General features: G+C 39.9%; 1 protein-coding gene across 6 annotated transcripts in view; it reads right to left on the bottom strand.

Moving 5' to 3' along the window:
* Positions 1-3,819: 3,819 nt before the first annotated feature.
* The window catches only part of NISCH (nischarin), a 34,472-nt gene continuing 13,980 nt past the window's right edge, over positions 3,820-24,311 (bottom strand). For 2 of the 6 annotated variants that reach the window (XM_015292750.4, XM_040646416.2), the window contains 16 exons: positions 23,851-23,946; positions 23,028-23,123; positions 22,330-22,482; positions 21,451-21,519; positions 20,887-21,072; positions 20,559-20,687; positions 19,431-19,544; positions 18,518-18,626; positions 14,343-14,464; positions 13,478-13,521; positions 11,665-12,978; positions 11,091-11,265; positions 8,089-8,242; positions 7,390-7,518; positions 6,386-6,547; positions 3,820-5,202 (listed from right to left, as the gene is read on the bottom strand). In XM_015292750.4, the coding sequence (XP_015148236.2) occupies positions 4,574-5,202; positions 6,386-6,547; positions 7,390-7,518; positions 8,089-8,242; positions 11,091-11,265; positions 11,665-12,978; positions 13,478-13,521; positions 14,343-14,464; positions 18,518-18,626; positions 19,431-19,544; positions 20,559-20,687; positions 20,887-21,072; positions 21,451-21,519; positions 22,330-22,482; positions 23,028-23,123; positions 23,851-23,946 (3,681 nt within the window). In that variant the 3' untranslated portion in view covers positions 3,820-4,573. Of the gene's footprint in view, positions 5,203-6,384; positions 6,548-7,389; positions 7,519-8,088; positions 8,243-11,090; positions 11,266-11,664; positions 12,979-13,477; positions 13,522-14,342; positions 14,465-18,509; positions 18,627-19,430; positions 19,545-20,558; positions 20,688-20,886; positions 21,073-21,450; positions 21,520-22,329; positions 22,483-23,027; positions 23,124-23,850; positions 23,947-24,311 lie in introns of those variants that run through there. The other 4 variants (XM_040646417.2, XR_005839279.2, XR_001468535.4 and 1 more) reach the window with 4 other exon arrangements.

Below are 24,311 nucleotides of genomic sequence, written 5' to 3'. Positions count from 1 at the left end.
ATGATAGAAGGAATGCTCAGTTCACAGCGGAACGATGCAGTGTGCTCAGAGTGACAGTCCAGTTGGCAACACTGCCAGAGATGACACTGTGCCAGGAAGGGGAAACATAGCCAGGAGGAAGAAACACATATTAGTGCTCCATTTACTCTGGTCCTTTTCTCTTCTGGCAAATACAGATCAGGAAAACACTAGATGCTAAGAAGAATTAATGTGAAAGGCGTCCTGAGATCTGACAAAGCTCAACAGCTAATGCTTCCAAACCATGCAGGATGTTCAGGGGAAGTATCCAGTACTGCATTAAGAACATCACTAGCAATTAAAGGAACTTGTGAAATGGGGCAAATGTAGAAAAGTTTGTGCTCCAAAGCACCTCGTCTCTGTCACCTGACATTTCTTCCATGAACACCTTAACATTCAGAACTCAACAGCCATTCTGGTGAAAACTTCTCAATCTGTTCCCAGAGAGAAAAAAGAAATTAAAAATCCTGTGCTTGTGTGAAGGAAAGGATTTACACACAAACCCCTGCAGCCCTGCAGGGCCATGCATTTAAATGCTGAGTCACCAGCCCCTCTCCATGCAGTGCACAGACCTGGGTAGCTTGGGCAATTTCCTGCAATTGAAATCTTCTGTTTGAGCAATCTTTCCTGAAATGAGAGAACCCAGAGAAGTGATTTGCCACCGAGCTGCCATACCACATCACTTCTCTGAGGGATGACCCTTTGCTTATGCCACTGCAGTCTTGTTTCAGTCTTCTGTGAAAGCACGGAAAGGTCTCTCCCCTGTGAATCAGAAGTGTACCAGGAGGCTGTGGACCCTACGAGGCACTGGTGGGGCACTGAACAGGCCAAGCCACAAGTGCTTTGTGTAAGAACAGGGCCGGCTGTGCCATTCTCACTCCCACCCCACTGCTGCCGCACACAGTGCTGCTATTTCATTTTTTTCTCTGTTAGCAAGCGGGAAGGAACAGGAATTGTGAAGATGCTGCTGGTCCTGGGTTCCTTTCTGCATGCTCCTGCCATGAAGGCCTGCTGTGTTGTCCCGTCTCTGGGTTTTATTTTTTGCCTTTTCCATCTGTTAAGCAGTGCTCTGGGATTCCCCTGGGCGTTGGCTTCTCAGTTCCCCACAGATATTTGATATGAGTTAGATAATATGGTTCAGGAACCCATGGAGATAAAACAGGTTGTGAAGAAAGGGAGAATGCGAAGCTCATGACACTAACGAGGTGCTGAGGAGAGTCTCAGTTGCAACAAGAGCCCTCTGCAGATGCTCAAAGCAGCACTGCTGGCTGGTAAACTGGACACAAAGAGCTCACAAGTTCAGAGCTTAAATCTCTGACATAAGCAGGTGTTTTCTGAACCTCAGCACCTTCTTGATGCAATGAGTTTCGTATCTGCTTTTCCACATCCATTTTCGCTCACAGGGTTAGCAAACGTCCCTTCATTATCAGGTAAGCAGCAGGAAACAGAAGCTGGAAGTCTGACTGCTCTAAACCACAACTGTGCGCTTTTCCTTGTGGTGCTCCACGAGAACTGGAGAACTGAGACCAGCTGTGTCTGAAGATGATCACCATAGGAGTAAGCTTCTCCATCAGACCCTGCATGCAAGAAGTTGCATTGTGTATTATTATTGTTATTATTTTTAAAGTTCCTTATTAAAGTTGTCAAGAAAACAAATTGAAAAGGTTGATGTAAATGTAAATGTTGATGTGAATATATCACTGCTCAGTACATCTGCAGCCACCAGAGCAGTGCTGAGAACACAGCCTGGGACAAACACGGTGCAGCAGGATAGGGGCATCTCATTCCATTGCCATCTTTCCAATTGCAGTAGAAAGAAAGTTTTACAACGTTTGGCCAGATCCTCAGCAGATGACACAGAGCTCAGCTGCATGGGTCTTCCTAGACTGGCACACGCTACACCAGCTGGAAAGCAGATTGTGAAGGTCTCAGTTGGTTTGAGAGATTTTCTGGCAAAGTTGGCATCTGCAGATGCTAAATTCACTCCTAAATCAGTATCTGAATGTTGAACAAGGCTTGAAACCGCAACAGATATGAATGTAAAGGCTTACTGAAGAGAAACCAGCACGCAGGGCTTCACCACGCTCCTGCAGAAACAGACAAGCAATCAGAACAGCTCTGCGTGACCAAAAGTGCTTACAAAGCTACTGACTTTGCAGAACTTTCTGTGCAAGCTAACTGTGGTCAGCTGGGAAACCTTCACAAAGGGCAACAGTCAGCTCATTTATTAAGTCCAAAGGGACAGATTTTAAGTTTTATATTTCTGTGAACTTAATCACAACTGTGTTCCTCCTGGAAACATCTGAAAAACTGACTGCCCAAACCATAAAGCAAGCAGGAACTGCCCTTTGTTACTCCACTATATACAGACAAGCGTGTTAAAACAGATATAATATAAATTGCTGGCAAATTTGCAAACCCAATCTTACCTGAGGATGATGCTCCTGACCTCACAATATGCCTTACTCATCTCATAGCTTTTTGGCAATACATACACTCGTGAACAACTGTTTTCAAGGATGAAACACAGGAAGAGTAAAATGCCATCAAAAATCTGACGCATTAGCTCCACTGAAACAAGGTCAAATATCTAGCGCTATGTTTTTGTTTTTTTTTTTCCATAATGTTTGAATGAAAATATACCTACAATTGCTTTGTAGCTTGTATACAACATATAATAAAGTTGTTATATGCAGCCCAAGACAATTCCTCTTCATTCAGTACAGCCCAGGCAAGGCAGCAGGTTGGGCAGCCATACCATCAGCCAGGTTGTACATCTGTTCATCTGGTGCATTCTCAAGCACTTGCAGTACTGAGTTGCCAAAAACTCCTCAAGTGTTACCTAAGACAAATATACCAACAGATTAAGAGTGTCAATTGAGAAATAATTAATACCTGAGCTTAATTATCCCTAGTTTTTTTTTTAATTGTAAAGCTTTTTCTCCTTAATTACAGTTAAGCTTAAATATATATACACTGGGATTTCAGGTAACCAAAGACATCCTTTAAAGGAGAGAAAAAATATAGCCTATAGTAATCACACTCTACTGTAATCATTCAGCCCAACCTAATCCCAGGACAGGTTGGGTTTCCTTTAATAAACAGTTAAGGATAGCAGCAGATGAGCAATGCTCTGTATCTCTCTGGTTGTTGGGGAACTCCAGAGCATCCCACCACACAATGTTCGACTTTGGCTGCTTGCTTTGTTGTCATTCTTGCACTGACTGCAACATTCCTGCATCTGGAGCCTACAGAGCACAGCCAAACTCCCTATTATCAGGGAGAAATGCTCTATAGAATTATGTAGATGCTCAAAACTTTGGAGAAGGCTCTGAGGGATCTCTTTGAAGGTTACCCTGTTCACACCCTGTACAGTTCATCTCTCATTTCCTGCAAATATAATAAAACAGTTAATTGAAGTCTCACTATTATGAATACAAATACTGAATAGGGACTTTTTTCTTTTTTTATACTGTCATGGGAGTCTGAAACTCACAGGGCACAAAAACACCTCAAGTTAAGGATGACCGCCAACTTGGAAAGCAAATCCCTGCTATCTGATGGAACAGTAAAAAAACCTGAAGTAAATCCCTTTAAATTGTGTTCACAGGCTGCAGATTCTCAGTTTCCACAACTCAATATTATTTTGGAACATACTTGCTACAGTATAATAAACTATTTTCTTTCCCTTGTTTTATTTCATCCTTTATTAATATACTCCAGGAACAAAATGCACCACTGAACTGTACGTGGTATCCTGCAAACACAAGATATACTTGAATTAAGACAAGGTCAAGAGAAAACTGTCAAGTTACACTTTATTTGTATTGACAAAATAGGCAAAAGAAAGACTCGGTGTTCAGAGATACAAACTCATTATTTGCTGACAAAATAGTTATATAGTCATGTTGGGTATTTCCACTTTCAAGACTATATACTGAGTAGACTTTTAAAGGCAATCCTTTCTCCTATGCTAAATAAAAAGAATGTTCATGAAACTAACTCTGTATGAAAAAGTGTCACCTGCTTGTGTTGGAGATTTTACTGCTAGAGTCACGATTGGCAGCAAATAATTACATTTGGCCTCAGAAAGGAAAAAATTATGTAAAACTAAGGTCATTAAATAATAAGCATTAGCAGCATACCCAAAATACATCTTGTACAAATAACATTGCACTTGAACATACACAAGCATTTACCATTATTTACACATTAGAATTTGTATAGAATAGCAAGACTGATATATACAGAAAAATCAGCAGAAACCTTAACAGCCCTAGAAGACAGCATATCTAGTGTTGACTCCTTGATTTTTTTCCATACAGTTTCCCAGGATGTCTCATGAATTTTGTCACTATATACTATTGCATAAAAAATAGACTTACAAAAAGCTCAGCCTCCAGTTAACACTTCAGAATAGTCGTATGGACTATTAAACGCACTAGGAAGCATAGGAGTCCAGTTCAGCTCCTTCCTGAAGTGACAGAACTTGACAGACGCTGTTTTAAACACTGTGCTTTATAACAGACACTGAAATCACTTAGCTGTGCAATAATTACCCAGTGAGTTCCAAAGGCAGTTCCCTACCACACAGTATCTCCCACTGTCTTGCAAGCAATGAAATCAACCTCTCTCGGCTTTCTGCACTTGGAATAAAGATGTACCACTGGATCTCTCTGCTCCTGTTGCCTTCTTGTTTAGCATTTCCCTTTGGGGCACTGTCAGCATCTCCGAAGTGATTCAGTGCTAAGTTCTGCATCAGATTCTGATTCTGAACATCATCAAACACAAATGTAAGGGCCTGTGGATACGTTTGGTAACCCATAAGTACTCTGTCCAAGTCCCGGATTCGTCTTCCATCTGCAAGCCGATACTTGTCTCTCTTTGGTGGCTCCTTCGCAAATTCAGGTAGGGGATAACAGATATAATCTTCATCAAAGAGGAACAAATCAGAGCTGGTTAATATTAGTGTTTTAGGTTGAAGTGGACTAGTGTTTTGGGCAGATCCTTCAACAGGATTTACTTGAAATGCCAACACATAGAGAAGGATATGGAGAGACTGAAGATGAGTTAAATCATCCATCTTCTCTGCCACTAGAAAAGCAAGGTCCCCAATTTCCTCTTCATTTGGATAAATAAATTTTACTCTGCTAGAGTGAATCAGTTCATAATTCTCCATTTTTCCTGCAAGAATAATACGTTATAAGACTTAGTAATATACAATACTTTAAGTAAGGATAAACAACAACCTTTGGCTGTTGGCTGCATCTGGAATTCAAGTTTACATTTACACATATGTAATTTTACTTTAAAATACTGGAATCATTTTATTTGGATTGCAGATCTTTACTGGAGTCTGATGTGCACTACCTACCTACGTTTCTCACCACAACCAGTTCAGGTGACAGAAGAAGAGGCAGAAGGAAATAAAACTGAATGAATGTATCATGCTATCCATCTTCCTACCAGCTGATTTCCCCCCTCCTTACCATTCCAAGTTCCAAACTGACTGAAGGCATTACCATACCACTAGACACCAGTCTTCTACTTCTTTTAAGCAGAATTAAAAAAGAAAAAAGTGCTACTACAAGAATTGCTTTTAAATCCCTAATTAATGAGCACATTTGACTGCTTTGGTGTTGAGTTCTGGAGTGGCAGGAGGCAACACTGCATTCCCTTACCCCCTTGAAGTCGCCTCCTTCCATAAAGGAAGGCTGTCTGCTTTTTTCACATAAATCAGCTGGTGTAAGGAATGGTGTCTCCACCCATCAGACCTTGCACTTTTGGGGTTTATACACCAAAAAGCAGTTACAATAACAATCATTCTTCAGGAAGACGTCACTTTATCTCGTGACCTCAGGTCAGAATTCCAAGCAAAGAAGTTTCACCTGACACTGGAATCAAACTTAATGTTCCTTACAAAGGTCTGGTTTTTACTTCAGTATGTTGTTTCAGACTGACAGAATTACTTTACCTGACTTACCAAACAAGAAAAACAGCTTTCAGACTATTATATTCATTGTTCCTTGATGACAGACTTATAAGGCTTTTTTAGGTTGAAACACGCAGCAAGAGCTGAACTATTCCATCCTCCAAAATACTGCACAGGAAATGCAGTTTTATCTAGTCAGAAGAGGCAACCAAACTTTACAATGTGCAAGACTGCTTATGTTCAGCAATTCTTTTCAGATAAGGCACATGTAAGATAACAATTAAGGTAAGGGAGTTTGGATGACATATCAGGAACAACTGACACATGCATCTCTCCTAAAGGTTTTTAATCACTGCATTTCAGAAGATGTTCTCAGCACATCCATTCTCAGGATGGAGTCCTAAACAACTCCATCCATGTAGAAAGACTACTTACCAGTGTTTTTACTCCCAAATTCAGAGTAGAAGTCTTTATCTATTGGTTCTGGTGAAGGCGTGCGTGCAAGCAATGACAGAACTGCCATAAGCTGCTGCATGAAAGCGTGAGTGTTGTAACTGTCTCTCGTCAGGCAGGTGACTATGTGATCTGCAGACTGTCCTGAACAAAAGACCACATAAACCATTCATATGGAGAATTACAATAACCTCTTCACCAGCATGCAACTGTCTTAAAAAAATTGCTTGTAAGCAATTTTTCTTCTGAAAATATATATCATTGAATGATTTTGTGAATACAAAATCTTCAAATCCTTGGAAAATGACAATTCTTACAAGCTCCTTAAAAAACAAGAATATAAGTCCTCTTGGTTTAAAATGATGTACACTTATGATTTAAGTTTGACTAGTGCTCTACAGGTTCATCCTTATGCAGTTACAATTTATGAAGGTAGTTTTTTCTGTAAGATCTTTCTCTTTGTATACTGGCCATACATAAGCTTACTTTAAAACATTTTCACAAGGTCTTAACGCAATTGGAAAGATACTTCAGAACACAAATGTACAACTCACAGGAAGTGTAACTCTAGGATAAATGCACCCCTGAAAACATACCTGTGTCACTTCAACTAAAAATTAAGTTGGCATTCTCACTCCTGGAAACTTAACTCCTTATTTTCCATCCAAAAAGTCACCAACTATGCATTTAGCACCGTGGACAATATCTTATAGTTTAATGCAAGCCAAAGCCTCAAAGCAACAAAAAAAGTCTTTGGAATTCCTTTTAATCTGTCATTAAGTCAGGATAACTTAAGAATTTTAAGATATTAAGATTCCTAGATACCTTAATTACAGGATGTTGCAAGCCTATTCATATAGCACCATCAGCATTACATAATTCCATTTCAGAAAAAGTAGTGAAAATAACACTTCCATCTCAAAGATAATAATCTATCTGAGGCAAGATATAGAAAAGGAAAAACTTAAAGCATAATACATACTCACCAGTAATTCTGAAGTATTGGTCAAACAGGCCAACATTTACTGACTGCAGATCATTCAGCTTTAGCACAAGGCAGCAAGAGAGGTGGAAAGAGTTATTTTCACAGTCTGAGTTTTCTTGGTTCCAAAAATCTGTTGAATGTACAGTAAAGTCAAACAAAATAATTCTACTTCTTTCCATGACTATAACTGTAATTTTCAGGAAAAAATATAACACACATAAATAAAGAAGGTAGAATAGCAGTTAACTTCCAAGCATCTAGTCTCTCTGTAAAGAGCATTTCTTAAAGAACTACACCGATTTAAATCGGCAGATACCCTTTATCAGCCACTAATAGCTCTTATGAACCACTGCCATGAGTAGAATACACAGTAATTTTCATTATCCTTCATTTACTACCTTGCTTATGGACAGGTCCTTTAACTGCCCAGGTAATGCTAAAGACTATCAAATGACATCTGAAAGAAGCCAGGACACAATGGCACAAAAGGATTTGAGAATGAGCCATGACTTAAAATCCCAAACCTGATTTATTTATTTATTTTAGAAGATGAAAGCCCCATGCAAGCACTTTGCATAGGGCAGGCTGTGCCACTCTTCCTCAGGCAGGAGTATCAGCCAAATCTGGTAAACTCCATACAACAAGTAGACACAGATTAAGTTTGTTATCTCATTAGGGGATCAAAGTTAACAGCTGTTACCTGACTGCTGCTCATCAGCATGATTGAAAGTATCATCCAACAGAAAGTAAATAGCCTTTGTTGAGAGAAGCACACAAGCCATCACTTCCACACTGGGAGTTTTGTAAAACAGAACTGAAGACCACATAAGATGCCTCAACTCTTCATTCTCCACCTAAGATGTAAATGGTATTTAATAACTTGCACACTGATCTTTCAGACAGTTTCACCATCTCAGATGCAGGTTTAGGATACTAGGAAAACTGTTTCAAAAATCTGAAACATTGCAATATACTACAATCAGAGCAGAAGTTTGCCTCTATCTGCTAACTGAAGCTATAGTAGATATCTGCTGAAAATATCTTTGTTTTAGAGAGAAAAGGCTTTCTCCCATGGTCCAATTATTCCCCATTTCCTGGCAGAAAGAAAAGAAAAAACTCTAGTGCACAAGAGACTTTTTTAAAAGAAACACTGAAGACAATTTTATAAATAGATGAGTAGTGCCTCCTACACCTCAAGGCTATCAAGCCTTCACATGCTACGCAGTGCAGGGATATAAAGGTCATATAGAATCATAGAACGGCCTGGGTTGAAAAGGACCACAATGATCATCGAGTTTCAACCCCCCTGCTATGTGCAGGGTTGCCAACCATCAGACCCAGGTTGCCCAGAGCCACATCCAGCCTGGCCTTGAATGCCTCCGGGGATGGGGCATCCACAGCCTCCTTGGGCAACCTGTTCCAGTCACCACCCGCTGGGTGAAAAACTTCCTCCTAATATTCAACCTAAACCTCCCCGTCTCAGTTTAAAAGCATTTCCTCCTTGTCCTATCACTATCCACCCTCGTAAACAGCCATTCCCCCTCCTGTTTATACACTCCCTTCAAGTACTGGAAGGCCGCAATGAGGTCTCCCCAGAGCCTTCTCTTCTCCAAGCCAAACAAGCCCAGTTCCCTCAGCCTTTCCTCATAGGAGAGGTGCTCCAGACCTCTGATCATCTTAGTGGTCCTCCTCTGGACCCTCTCCAAGAGCTCTACATCCTTCCTGTTCTGGGGGCCCCAGGCCTGCATGCAATACTCCAGATGGGGCCTCACAAGGGCTGAGTAGATGGGCACAATCACCTCCCTCTCCCTGCTGGCCACCCCTTTTTTAATGGGGCCCAGAACACAGTTGGCCTTCCAGGCTGCAAGCGCACACTGCTGACTCATGTCCAGCTTCTCATCTACCAGGATCCTTAAGTCCTTCTCCACAGGGCTGCTCTCAAAGAGTTCTTCCCCCAGTTTGTATAAATACCCAGGACTGCCCCAACCCAAGTGCAGCACCCTGCACTTGGCCTTATTTAACCTCATTAGGTTTTCATGGGCCCACTTCTCCAGCCTGTCCAGGTCCCTCTGGATGGCTTCCCTTCTTCCCAGTGTATCAACTGCACGGCTCAGCTTGGTGCCATCTGCAAACTTGCTGAGGGTGCACTCGATGCCATCATCTGTCATGGATGAAGATGTTGAAGAGCACCAGTCCCAAGACCAACCCCTGAGGAACACCGCTTGTGACCGGCCTCCACCCTGACACAGACCTATTGATCACAACCCTTCGGCTGTGTCCAGCCAGCCAATTCCTAATCCACTGAACAGTCCATCCATCAAATCCACACTTCTCCAATTTAGAAAGAAGGATGTGGTGAGGAACCATGTTAAAGGCCTTGCAGAAGTCCAGATAGATAACATCCACCACCCTTCCCTGTCCACTAAAGCCGTCACTCCATCACAGAAGGCCACCAGATTGGTCAGACATGATCTGCCCTTGGTGAAGCCATGCTGGCTGTCTCAGATCACTTCTTTATCTTGTATATGCCTTAACATAGCTTTTACAAGGGTCTGCTCCATGATCTTCCCAGGCACAGAGGTGAGGCTCACCAGCCTGTAGTTCCCCAGATCCTCCTTTCTCCCTTTCTTAAAAATGGGAGTAACGTTTCCCTTTTTCCAGTCACTGGGGACTTCACCAGACAGCCATGATTTTTCAAATACAGTGGAGAGCAGCTCAGCAACCACATCAGCCATTTCCTTCAGTACCCTAGGATGGATATCATCCGGCCCCATGGACTTATATACACTCAGTGTCATGAGGAGGACTCAGACTTGTTCCACCATTACAGTAGGACAGAAACAACTCCCCACACCCTCACTTAGAGGCTCATGGTCCTGGCAGACACCGGAAGCCTGACCACCCCTGAAGACTGAAAGAGGGATGGAATCACAGCTCATCATTGTAGCTCCTGTTCTAGCTACACAGCTTCCCTAGTAATCTAGCTCAATTACTTTTCTTCATCAACTCCTCATGGTGCAAAGACAAGCACGCTTAAACTGCTTACTTTAAGAGACTGGAAAAGGAGTAAGGTAATAAAGAAGTGACTGTTTCTCAATAAGCTTTTCAATTGACATCTGTAGTAGGAATGTAGTCTACTACTTCAAATGCCAACTGTCAACAATTCCAGCCAACTCATGAATTTACGTTAGAACTTAAAGTTTATTTCTGAATTACAGATCTACTCATGTTTCTGGAGTGCCTACAGCCATACAACATGCTGTGTTGTATTCATGTACACATAATACTTCAAGTTGGGACATCAATTTAGCTAGGTACTATCAAAATATAATTCCATTCTACTGATTCTTCCATTTCAATACTTTAAAAGAAAAAATACTTTAAAATTCAATACTTTAAAAGAGAAATGGAAACATTCTTGGAGTTATCATATTTTCAAGACATACACTAGAACACTGTCCTGCTCTGCACTAAGCATCCTGAAGGCAAAATATGCCTGCCAGCACAATTATTGCAGCAGTGAGAGTCAGTTGCACAAGTTCTTCCACGAAAATACTCTCTGGTCTGGGATAACCTAAGTTTGATTAGAAAAGTGTTGTTTTTTTTTTTTTAAACCAAGTCTGTTATGTTAGTCTTTAAATATCTAATACTGAAAGGTCACAAGGCATTTTTTTTTTTATATAGCCAGGCTAGATGCAATACCTCTGCAATGTTGCCATGGAAGAACTCAACTAGGGCATTTCCTTTAAGCCCAGCCACGTACTGCAGAGACACAGAAGCATGAAGGTGAACTGGAATCTGGTTATCTTCTGTAATCTTCTGAATAAGAAATTCAGATGGATATAGAGATGACAGAGTCAGATGAGGCTTGTAAAAGCTAGGAGACAGACAAGATCCAGAAAACAAGATCAAAATTTAAGCAAATCTACAGCTCTTCCACTACGTAACAACTACGAAAAGGCAACTTCTATTCTTAATAGTTCACTCTAAATGAATTATCTTGAGCACTGCTGTCTATTCTGCCACGTCATTAGCCTACAAGCACATGAAATAATAAGTCTCCTTCCATAAGAAAATGTATTTTAAGCTGCAACTATAAATAAAGAAACTGTACCCAGACAGGCTCAAGTCCAGGATAACTACTCACACATAAAGACCAGCAGAATGAAATTGTATTTCATCAGTACTACAGGCCAAAAAAAATTACAACTGCAAACAGTGGCTAGGCCACGTTCACTTTGACACTGTGAAACAAACCTTTCATGGGTAGTGTTACCTTGCTGACTGACCATGCCTGTTTGACTCCAAGACGTGATTTCTTGCAGCATCTGATTTGTTTGAAGCTTTGAAGACAATAATAGTCTTAACATTCTTCAGAAGTGTCCTTAAAAGGCTGTAGACTCTTAAGAAGTGGAATTTCTCATGAGGTAGAACAAACACTGCTGTAACAAATCTGTATCCAATAAGCAATTCAAGCACATGCCCATCCAAAAACGAACCCTTCTGCTGGATGGAGCCATGAGTTGGATGCAGCACGACTGATGCTAATGGAATACTATTCAGCTTAAGAACACTTCTCAAGTCTTCTGTGCCTATCCATTTATTTGGCAGTACACTGAAATCCACCTTTATTATGTACAAATGCTGTGTTGTTAGAAACAGCCAGCAGGGATGGAACACACAGGGACACTGGTCAGAAGATTTATACATTGAAGAATAAAGTGTGGAACGCAAATCATCTTTTGACCATGCTTTGTTACTGCCAGCTGAGTCTGGTTGATGCAAGGTTTTCTGAGCATTAGTTTTATTCCCATAAACAAGGTAGGTTGGAAAACAACCTTTTATCTCCACATCCTCTGATGAAATGCAATTCAATTCCATAAGCTGACTGAGAAACTCTTGGAGGTTTGCACTTCCACAGTACGTTGTGGAGCTTGGTAACACTGATGTGCAGTGTCGAGAATGACACGTGTGCAAACAGGAGTAAAAGTCCTGAAGATTCTGGGAGTCTGAAACAACAAACAAGCAGTTATCACTGTTTTTCAGCTTCAGCATTAAACAGATTTCTGGCATGAGGAAACCAAACTCCGTTAGGTCAGCATATGGAAAACACAGTATTAATTTCAAAGCAGAAGGGATATGCTGGCAGCTTCCCCTCAATTCCTGAGGAGGAATCTCAAACACAGCTAGAAGATCATCCGTCAAAACTAAACAGGAAGCAAACTGCCTGACTTCTTTATAAATATGAATAGAAAAACTCCAGAGAATTTTGACTACGTTGATGCTCTTCACTGCTACATTGTCAGATGACTGAGTCTGTGAAGTACTGAACTCAAAAGTCTGATCTCCTTCATGAAGTCCCATTTCAAAATATCCATCTTCTTTGTCTGTGGTTCTGGAACCAGCTGGAAGGCTTCCTTTATTCTCTATAAAGGAGGGGGTTGTTCTCTGCACGGTCTGTGCTATCAAGGCAGAAAGGTGCTGGGTAAAATCCTGGTTTGTGGCAGTGTATGACATGCAATTAAAAGGCAAGATGACAGTATTACAGGGGTCAGGCACTGTACAGCGTTCTTCCTCTGGATGATCCAAACTTCAAAAGAGACAACATGCCACAGTAAGTACAAATATGAGCTTAAAACCAGTTATGGCTATCTACAATTGATAGTGCTGCTTGTCAGAGCTCTGAGGCTTATTCTTATTACTTAAGTCAGTGCATATTTTAGAATATCTTCATAAAGCATATAGCCATGGGTTTTAAAGGCTGGCAATGTGCAATGTGACAGACAGAATTTGACTACAATGTTCATTCATCCTCCATTTCCCACCCACAGTAAGTATATCCTACAAGTTAGAGCAGTTTACAAGACAGCTACTGCTGTTTTTGAAACTCTTAAATGCATTCCAGGGCTCAAAGGCTACAAACCACTATACACAATGAAATCACTTCTGGTTCAAAAAAAAAAACACCACAGATGCAGAATGCAATGAAAGACAGTTTTGCTGTAAAGACTATGTTTTAAAAATGCAGCATCCATTGTTGCTATCAAAAGCTAACGAGGACTAAAACCAGAACTTTATATATAGCTTACCAAGTATTATCACCTCTTCCGTACTCCAATAGAGAGACAGGTGCCTGAGGAGAGAAAGAAAACATCAGGAACCTACCAACTACTTATGGCTGCTGTCAGACTGCAGCAGGCATGAAAAGCAAAGTTAACCGTATGACTGTTTACAAGGGTGGATAGTGATAGGACAAGGGGGAATGGTTTTAAACTGAGACAGGGGAGGTTTAGGTTGGATATTAGGAGGAAGTTTTACACCCAGCGGGTGGTGACATACTGGAACAGGCTGCCCAAGGAGGCTGTGGATGCCCCATCCCTGGAGGCATTTAAGGCCAGGCTGGATGTGGCTCTGGGCAACCTGGTCTGATGGTTGGCAACCCTGCACATAGCAGAGGGGTTGGAATGAGATGATCATTGTGGTCCTTTTCAACCCAGGCCATTCTATGGTTCTATGTTAGCGCCAGCTTTTTAGAACTAGCAAATTCACTGTGAAGTCCTGATTGCCATACTCATGGAAGGCTGAGCTCTACTGTAAGGATCCTAGAACACTACCATTTCTAATTTAAGTTGGGCATTCAATTAAGGTAGAAAAAGAATGGACTCTGCTGCTGATTTTAGAACAGATCCAACCTGTAGCCTATAGGTATTATTTCAGCACACTACAAATTAAAAGCTTCTGAACTACTACAAAGTGAAGCAAAAGATAAAGGAACTTGACAAAGACCAAACAGTGGTGACAAAGGAGGACACTCCCCCAGGGTCTCACCCTGTCTCATTCCCTGAAGGGGAAATCAAGATAGCTACGCTTCAAGTTTCTTTGATAAAAGAAGTTTACTATCAGAAAAGCCTGCAAAAAGACTTAAGATATCATCAAATAAAGAACTGCGATTACCTGATTTTTACATCTTGAATCAGGTATTTCAGAGCATCTTTGGGGAACTGTATGGTCTGTAGGAGTCGATGCATTGAATTGGAATGAACTGCTCGCTAGGACTGTTTCTTCACAAACTATTTCTAGAACAAATACAAATTGCTCTTAAAACTACTGCAGTAAAAAAACAAAATTAATGTCCCAACATTATCTGTCAAATAAGTGAATAAAAGTTGCACGTTTGTAATAAACTATAAATTATTGTATTTACATAATAGTTAGGACAGAAGAAAATAGAATTTTAGTTGAACTACAGAAGCATCTTTAAATGCATTCAAAGTTGCATTAAAGACTGCTAACAATTTAAAGCTCGACATCTGTGCCTGGGAAGACTGTGGAACAGATCCTCCTGAAAGACATGTTAAGGTACATGAGGGATGACCATGTGATCCCAGACAGCCAGCATGGTTTCACCAAAGGAAGGTCATACCTGACCAACCTGGTGGTCTTCAGTGATGGAGTGACTACATCAGTGGACAAAAGGAAGGCAACTCATGTCACCTACCTGGACTTCTGCAAGGCCTCTGACATGGTTCCCCACCACATCCTTATCTCTAACTTGGAGAGATATAAATTTGAAGGATAGACTATTTTGTGGGTAATGAATTGTTTGGAAGTTCTTAGAGGGTTGTGGTCAACAGCTCTACATCCAGGAGGCCTGTAATGAGCAGTGTCCCCTGAAAGCTCCTCTTGGTACCAGTACTCTTTAACACCTTTATCAACAACAGATGATGAGATTAAGTGCACTCTCAGCAAGTTTGCTGATGACACCAAGCTGAACAGTGTGGCTGATACAGCAGAAAGAAGGGATGCCATTCAGAGGGATCTTCATCAAATAAAAAGTTGGGCCCTTATGAACCTAATGAGATTCAGCAAAGCAACATGCAAGGGCTTGCACTTGGGTTGAGCTAATCCCAGATATGTATACAAACTTTGAGAAAACTCCTTGAGTAGCCCTGGTGAGAAGGACTTAGGGGTCCTAGATGATGAAAAACAGAACATGAGCCAGCAGTGCACTCTTGCAGCCCGGAAGGCCAATGCTATGCTGGCTTCCATCAGAATAGGGATGGCCAGCAGGGCAATGGAGGTGATTGTTCCCCTCTATTCTGCACTTGTGAGGCATCGGCTAGCATACTGCATGCAAGTCTGGGGCCCCCAACACAGGAAAGATGTGGAGCTTTTGGAGAGGGTCCAGAGGAAGGCCACAAGGATGCTCATAGGGCTGGAGCACCACTTCTACGAAGATAGGCTGAGGGAGCTGGGCTTGTTCAGCCTGGAAAAGAGAAGGCAGCAGGGAGACCACATTGCAGCCTTCCAATATTTAAGGGGAGTTTAGAAATACGACAGAAATAAACTTTATACATGGGTAGATAGTGACTGTACAGTGGGAACAACTGGGGAATGATTTTAAACAAAATCAAGGGAGATCTAGATTAGATTTCAGGGGTAAGTTTTTATTGAGTGGTGAGGTGCTGGAACAGCTGCCCAGAGAGCTTGCAGATGTCCCATCCCTGGAGGTGCTTAAGGCCAGGTTGGATGGGGCCCTGGGGAGCCAGGTCTAGTATCTGATCTAGCAGCTGGCAATTGGCAATCCTGCCTGTGGCAGGGGGTTGGAACCTGATGATCCTTGAGGTCCCCCCTCCAACCCAAGCTATTACCTGATTTTATGGTTGGGTGTAAGAACTCTTAACATTACTTAGCTTAACAGAAATAATTTTGTCAGAAGCAACCCATAGTTTTCATAAACAATTGCTCTGCTGGCAAAAACTGCAGCAAAGCATTTCTAGGCAGTTTTTTAGCATTTTCTCAAACTTCTGAAGGCTTCAAGTGAAATAGTATCTGTATCAATCCTTCAGAGAGTTAACCACGATCCAAGGGCATTCAAGACTATTACCCCACCCTACTCAGAACCTTTTTGAGGGGTTCAAAGCTGAGTATCAGAAAAACTTATCATTTAGTAGATATAAAGGAACATTTGATATTTCTGCCTGTGATACTTGCAGTGCTGCACTGAAGCAATATGGAAAATCAATTTTCAGTATTACCACTGAGCCAACCAGCTCAAGATTACAAATTAACAAATAAAACCAGCAGAATTACAGTGGATTTGTATTTCTAGCCTGAGCATAAGAACTCCTGCATAAATCTTTCTGGACTGATGGCAAGGTTTAGCAGATTGTATTAAACTTTTTTCATAGAGGAAGTACCAAAGATATTTATTTCTTGAACAAAACACTGCGTTAGCAAGAAGGAAATTCAAATTGACAGGAAAAGCAGAACATTTTGTTTTCTATTTCCTATATAAATATTTCATCTCTTTTCATAAGCTATTTGCCAGTGACATTTAATTTGAATAATATTTTACGGAAACAGATGGTGTCTAGAAAAACTGCAGAGAAAACAACTCATAGAAATAGTACATCAGGAAATGAATTCTATCATCCATGATTTAACATCTAACAGTTAAACTAATTGCTTAGTGTATTTCAGAATTTTTAAACAGATCTCTCAGTCACAGTTTTAAAAGCAACCCTTGATAGCTAAATACGTAGAAGATAATAAGCTTGTATTGGTAGAGTTGAAAAATAACCTGCCTCAGTCCTCATTTATTTTCCCACTACTTACAGCAGCCTTCCCTAAGATTTTACTAAAGGAGCCTCATGGAGAGGACAGTAGTTAAAAATCCAAAAACACACACTTTAAATCTTATGCATTTTTTTCTATTATTATTGATAATTATTATTATATAATTATATACTATATAATATATTAATTATATAATATATGATACATTATATAAATTATAATAATTATTATTTTAAAAAGGAAGATGTTTTTCCCCCCTCTCTGTACACTCATTTGCTCTTAAACATTTGTTGTCACAGAAAAGGACAATTGAGCAATAATTCTGAAACCATCACAGTTGTTGCTAGCATATGTTTACAGTTAGCCCTGTATAAAACAGCAGGTCATTACACAGGCAAACTGTCTCATTCCTGTGGCTTAAATGCTTAATACATCAAAGCAAGCACCGAATAGTTCAGTTGGAAAGGACCTTCAAAGATCTAGCCCAACTGCAACTGACTTCAAGTTATCCTTAAGTAGTTCCCACACACACTTTGGAAAAACTATCAGCATTTTATCCGCAAATGAAAAATTACCAAGAATAGTTACAAAGGCAAATAAAGTGCAGAAGTAGCAACTAAATCTGCATCTGTTTTAAATTACTTGTCCTTAAGTCAAATGCTGTAAAAAAAAGTATTTGTAGAATGAACTAAGAAAGCTCTACTGACTGCAGAAATCATAGCAACTGATTTCCTCCACACCCCTCCCTGAACCAAGCTGTTCAGGGATGTTTCTCTTACATTCACCAAGCCATTAGTTTTCTGGAAAAAGTAAACTTCCATTGAGACATTTATTCTGAATATACACCCATCGTCTCTTCAGAATAAGTCTTCTCCCACTATTCACTTTGCACTGCACTTTAAAAGCCCCCCAAAATCTTCTCACTAAGTCACAGGTTTCTGCAAAAGACAAAAGACCATTATTTTAAGTTCCCAATGCAAAAGGAATCTCTTTTCTAAAGAGACAGCAAAAATAACTTCCAGGTAAGGTGAGCAGGTGCTGAAGCACTACAGAAGTGCTGAAATCACAGGGTCAGCCTAAATCACTGCTCCCACAACAGCCCTTTTCCTTTTTCTGTTTTCCGTCAAGTCTACTGATGAAATGCAGCTCTTTGGGGAAAAAAAATGCTCCTTCAGCTGTCATTTTGCAGACCAAGCACAGCTAAGATCAGCAATTTCAGAACATGCCTATACATGTCAGTTTTTCATTAAGAATCTAGGACATATCTGAACTGCAAAAAAGATGTATAGTCCTCCACTGATTTCTTTAGGATGATACAGTAAAGAGTCCTGAACCCAAACTTCCAGTACAGGTGAACAACACTGCAGCAAACAGGTCAACTTTGCTGACTCACATGCAACTTCCAACTTCTAAGCCAACACTACCAAGCCTTTCTACTTCATTTTGTTTTAAGCCCTATATCCATGCATATAATATTCATGTATATCAATGCAGCTTAAAAAAGCAGAACCAAGAGGCTCAGCCCAGCAGCACGATACATACATGATTACCTTGGCTGGAGCTGACAGGACGAGGCAGAGAGGGAGAGGAAGGACGAACAGTAAGGGAAGAACAGTTTGATTTGGAACTGGCAGCAGTGAGCCTGAAGTCCTCACTGATCTAATAAAGAAAGTATGCAGTGATTAAAGAAAAACTGAAAAAACTATACAGGACACACTAGAACCTGAACTAAAGTAAGTCTACACAAGCTTATTCAATTTTAGTAAAAGCAAGCCAGTGTCAGCTTTTTTGAGACCTTCTGTCACATCCACTGAAGTCTGTTATTCACATTCTTAGTAGCATTCCACTAAGAATTCAGTGTTGAAAATTACTGTTCAAACTATTTCCTGACAAAATCAATAGCAAGTTTTACAAGCCATGAGGGAATAAAAACAGGAATTCTACTGCAAGGACAGAATATGTTCTGTTGTAATACCAAAACAAGATTGACTAGCTACACAGCACACAGATGTGTGAGAATGTAAAGAGGATTGAGGTTCTTGATTCTTTTCCACCTCTAAAGGTCCACAAGAATGTTTGAGAATGTCATTTTAATACCCATCAGCAAAAGCAGTAAAATTACACCTTCGCAAAATCTCTACTTGTCTAAATGTAAAATCAATTTATGGTCATCTCCACATTCACTGTAAATACTATTAAGCCATCCTATCCTTTCCTCCCACTGCCTCTCTCCCAGATTCAATATAAAAAAGGTCACAATTATTGAAGTTACACTGAAAACTAAGAGGCAACATCACAAGTTCATGACAACATTAAGCACAAGCAAAGAAAGTAAAAACTCAGAAGCTGCAGGAAACTTGAATGAATTCCCCTCAGACCTAATTTGTAGAGGTCTTTGTAAGTTTAAAACAATTTTATAAGCAGCACATTTTATTTGCTCTTCTCAGCACTGCTCAAACTCACCTTTTTATCAGAGTTGCTGAGTTTGTATTTCACCTCCTTTGATTTCTGTATAGCTTTTAGAACTTCGACAGTGTCTAGTTCCTTCTCTGTAGTAACAATGTTATCCAAACAAACCTGAAAAAAATGAAAAATATCTAAAATACTGAAAAACAAAGCAGCACTACAATTTTGATAATAAAAAATCTCAGCCTATTGCAAACTATGTGCATCTTAGTAAAGAGATGCAAAAAATATTATCATATTTGACCTTGCTCCAAGCTGATATGAATTTAATGTAACTCAAATGGTTAAGCTTCTCCAGTACCCTTTTAGTGCAACTGTTTCAATATTAACAATACTGCTTTTTAATCCACTGAAGACAGTGAAGTTTCATTCCGATCCAGGAGTGAGGTAAAATAATATCAGTATTCTTTTGTCCTCTGAAGATGTTTTCCAATTCACACTAAAAGTCCATCAGATTTTAAACTCTAAGAATCACACAATGGCTTGGGTTGGAGGGGACTTTAAGGAGATGTGGCACTTACAAACAAGGTTTAACAGGCATGGCACTGATGGATTGACAGCTGGAACTGATGATCCTATGGGTCTCTTCCAACCTTAATGATTCTATGATTACCTAGTTCCAACACCCCTGCCATGAGCTGGTTGCCACCCACCAGCTCAGGCTACCCAGAGCCCCACCCAGTACAGCCTCAAACACCTCCATGGATGGACACTCACAGATCTGGGCAGCAGTGCCAGGGCCTCACTGTCCTTTGAGTAAAGAATTTCCACCTAACATCTTACCTAAGTCTCCTCTCATTTTAAAACCATTCTTCCTTGTTCTTGTCACTATCAGACCAAGTCAGGCTCCCTCCTCTTTATAAGCTCCTAATTAGCACTGGAAGGCTGCAGTGAGGTCTCCCCAAAGCCTTCTCTTCTACATGCTGAACACCTCCAGCTCCCTCAGCCTTTCCCCTCATAGGAGAAGTGCTCCAGCCATCTGATCATCTCCATGGTCCTCCTCTGGACCTGCTCCAACAGCTCCATTTCTTCTGCTGGGGTAACATTCACACTGCTTTACTTACCATGCTTTAGAAGAGCTTTTCCAGGTGCCAGCTTCAAAGGAAGAAGTACACTGTGGCTTACCTCTGAGGCCCTGTCTCCAAACTGAGCAAGTACTTTAGTCCGGTAATCAGGGATGATGCTCAATGGGTTGCTGGATAAGACCACCTTTTCTAGGCAGGGGAGGCTTCCTATATTTTTTACTTCATCAATCTGAAAGTTTATGATTAAATTAACACAAGTTAGATAAAGGAAAATTAGCATTCCCACTGAGCATTTCTTGCTCAAGTTACAACACATGACAGCAGGCAAAAAATAATTACAGTTGGATTTATTTGCAGTTTCTCCCACTAAAAGATACTGTTTGTGTTCCAAAGCACAATTTAGTTTAGTACTGAAAATCAACAGTTACCTGCTCTATTCTGTTGCTGCTGAGATCCAAGTTGACTAACGAGTAAAGTTTGTTAAGACCATACAGACTTTCCAGCTGATTTCCTGCTAAATTCAGAGTTTTGATGTTTCCTAATTTTGTGTGAACACCTTCCAGTGATGTAAGCTTGTTGTAGGATAAGTCCAGATGAACAAGGTTATAAAGATGCTACAAAAGCAAAGAACATCCATCACACACAATACATTAAAATTCAACATAATAAGGAGCTTGCTGACTTTCTGTCCAACAGCATTTTTCATGCTGGACATAAGGTTTAAGCCTGTCAAATGGAAATTCCCTCAACAGCTTTTATACTGACCCAGAGAAACAACTGCAATGAATACAAAGATGTCAATACTGGGAAAGAAATTAAAGTATACAGTGCAAGTAAGAAACATCCACTGTAAGGGTACTGAGATGTTACAAGGGATAAGCAACTTGGGCTTAAACAATTTTCCATAAGAAAATGAGCAACAGAACTCTGAAGAAAATTTGTTCTCTAAGCAGTCTGAAAAGAAAAACTGGCCTTCAAAAATCATCATTTACCTGTAAGTTTTCTACTAGTGACACTCCATTGTGACTCAAATCCAGGAATTCAATCTTTGGAATTAATTTCTAGAAGATAAGAAAAATGCCTGTGGTGAAACATCTTAGCTCATAAACCAGGTCAGATTTGTTTCCATATTAGCTGATGGTAAGGAAAAGGTAAAGAAAACTATAATCCTGCGCACAGTTCCTCAGGATTTGCTTCAAAAAATGCAATAGTTATGAGATAGTGCAGCAAAAGAATTGAAAATGGCTCTTACAGAAAACAATATCACAAAAAAAACCTGAACAAGAGAACTGCACTGCTAGTACACCATCTCTAGCTGAGTTATGAACACAATTATTTCCTTCTTCACAGGAATAGTAAAAGTTAAAAAAAATAACCTATGTTCATATTTGACACATGTTCTTGTGATGAAAGCCAATCTTGTTTTTTTTTCTCCTTAAGAGGTGAATTATCAAACATAAAACTAAGGGACTGTCAAAAATACTGAATCTAGTTTCCATGATCTTCATACTGTTTTGATGTCAAGAGGGCTACCAGCAAGCCACAAGTTTAAACATAGGAAGTTTCTGCCCTGGTAACACTCCAAAGTAGAGCCTATGAGGAGTTTCATTTTTAAAAAAGACACGCTTCAAGAAGTCGGTGTTCATGAAAGCATTACTTATCAAGCACAGAATGGGAAACTTTTCTCCTGCAGCAAAGAAAATACCAAGGTAGTCAAATTACCCTAAGTATTAATGAGGACAGCTAACCAGCATTTAAAAAAAAAAGTAGATGCAACTGAAAGAAAGATATAAAGCAAATGCAAAATACTTGCTACTGAAATGTGCCTCAGAAGACCAGACACACTTTTTCAAAAATGAAGTATTTCTTACCACTGAATCATCAATTTGAGAGATGTTATTGTGACTCATATCCAAAGTTGTTAAATTTCTCCAAGTTGGAATAACTGCTGTCACTGGACAACTTGCTGATGCACCCTCTGGCTCCCACTGATCAAACTCTGAGGCCTCAGGCACCAGGATTTCCTATTTAAGATGAGTACAGTAAAACATTGTCTTCAATGAGAGCAACCCACTTTGAAAATAATCCAAAGACTTCTGTAAGGAATGCTTCTAAACTTTATAATCATCTAGACTAAAGCTGTTGGTCTTAATGAGTGGGCTGGTTGGGTCAGGAATTTTTAGATCTACAGGAATACCAACATTAGCAGCCAATCAAATTGGAGAATGTGAAAGAACAACATAAGGATGGAAAGTTATACTAAATATATATCCCTCACTAGATCAAAGCACAGAGAAAAGAGGAGGAGGTAAACATTCAGTTCTACATGAACATTCCAATAAAGACATCACGAATGTTCCTCTGAAAGGACACACGTAAACAGTTCCATGTGTTAAAAAAAGTTGAGATACAGAAAGATTAGCAAATCCTTTCAAGTTTGATGGTTAAAAACATAACCTGTGCAAGCAACACAGAAAAGTACATGGTCTCCAAGTGGATGTTTCCACAATACAAATGCTATTTTGGCATGTACTTTAAACATGTACCAGAAAGAGGAACTCACTCTTACCTTCATTGATGTTGCTGAAAATCGAACACTCATTGTGGCTAGAGTGTGCTTCGAAGAAGTCAGCCCTTTGATAAGCTTTCCTCCACAGTGATTTATCTATTTTAGAAGAAAAATTTAATTTGTACAAAATCAAATGCTAGAACAAGAAAATAAGACACGGAAGAAGCAGCTAGAAGCCTTGATATCAGGTTCTCCACTCTACTACCCATTTGGAAAGTAGATATGGCACTCCATTAAAACCTCCTTCTGATAACAAACCATCAGGAGATAATCAGATCAGAAATACCAGTACAAATCAGATGCTATAAAAGGGTACAAAATTGGTTACTCTTTCTCTAGAAAAATTTGAAGTGGCAAGGAAAATATTTCATATTCAGTGAACAACTGAAACTTCATCATTTGCAGTAAAAGTACACTATTGAAAACAATCTGAACATTATCAAGCAAGAAGCACTATATCCCAAATTATACCTTTACAGATTGAATATCAGGACATTTTCACACATTTGGTGGTTTACAAATAAAAAGCACTGTGCAATAACAGATCACATTAGAATACAGCTGTAAGATATTCAAGACAATGAAAAGCAGCTCTATTTAGGTATATACTGGAAATCTCATTCTTTCTGAACACAGTGCAAGGTAGTCTTCATTTGGCATTCTTATTTCCAAGAGTTGTTAAAAAATAGTCTCTAAAGAAAGGTTCCATCTAAAGATTGCTCTCAATTTCTAGCACCAAGTATAAGGATACCGTTATCAATATTAAGACATACGCAGCAGAGCTTGGATTCAGAACCTGTATAAATAAGTACCGCAGTCATACCTCTATTTGATGAAGTGATTTAAAAATAGATAGATCAAATGGCAAGTGATGCTCTTGTATGTTACTGGTTCCAAAAGGTCCTCCTGTTCCAGTGACCTGGTTATTAACATTTAATAACAGGGTTTTAGTGCACATAATACAACTTATCCACATTTCAGAACTGCCACCTTGTGTTTGTATTTTGTAGCACACTGAGCATGGAAAAAAGACACCATTGGCAAGACAAACCAAGGCTTCATGCTGAGCTGAACACAGCAGAGCCACATTCTCTGAAACATCTGGTCCTTCTAAGACAGAAGTGCCTTCCATTCCAGTACAGGGGGAAAAATTCAGAGCACTGACAACACAGGTTTGGAGAAAACACATCACTCCATTGATGCACATCTAATAAAATTGTATCTAAAAATTTCCATGTGTCCATCAGAGTCTGGCCCCTGGAGAGCACTAGCAGCACAAAAAAA

The sequence above is a fragment of the Gallus gallus genome, chromosome 12 (genome assembly GCF_016699485.2).
Source record: "Gallus gallus isolate bGalGal1 chromosome 12, bGalGal1.mat.broiler.GRCg7b, whole genome shotgun sequence".
In the NCBI taxonomy this organism is placed as follows: domain Eukaryota; kingdom Metazoa; phylum Chordata; class Aves; order Galliformes; family Phasianidae; genus Gallus; species Gallus gallus.
The sequence above is the reverse complement of the archived record's forward strand: the minus strand, read 5'-3'. Positions and strand labels throughout refer to the sequence as shown.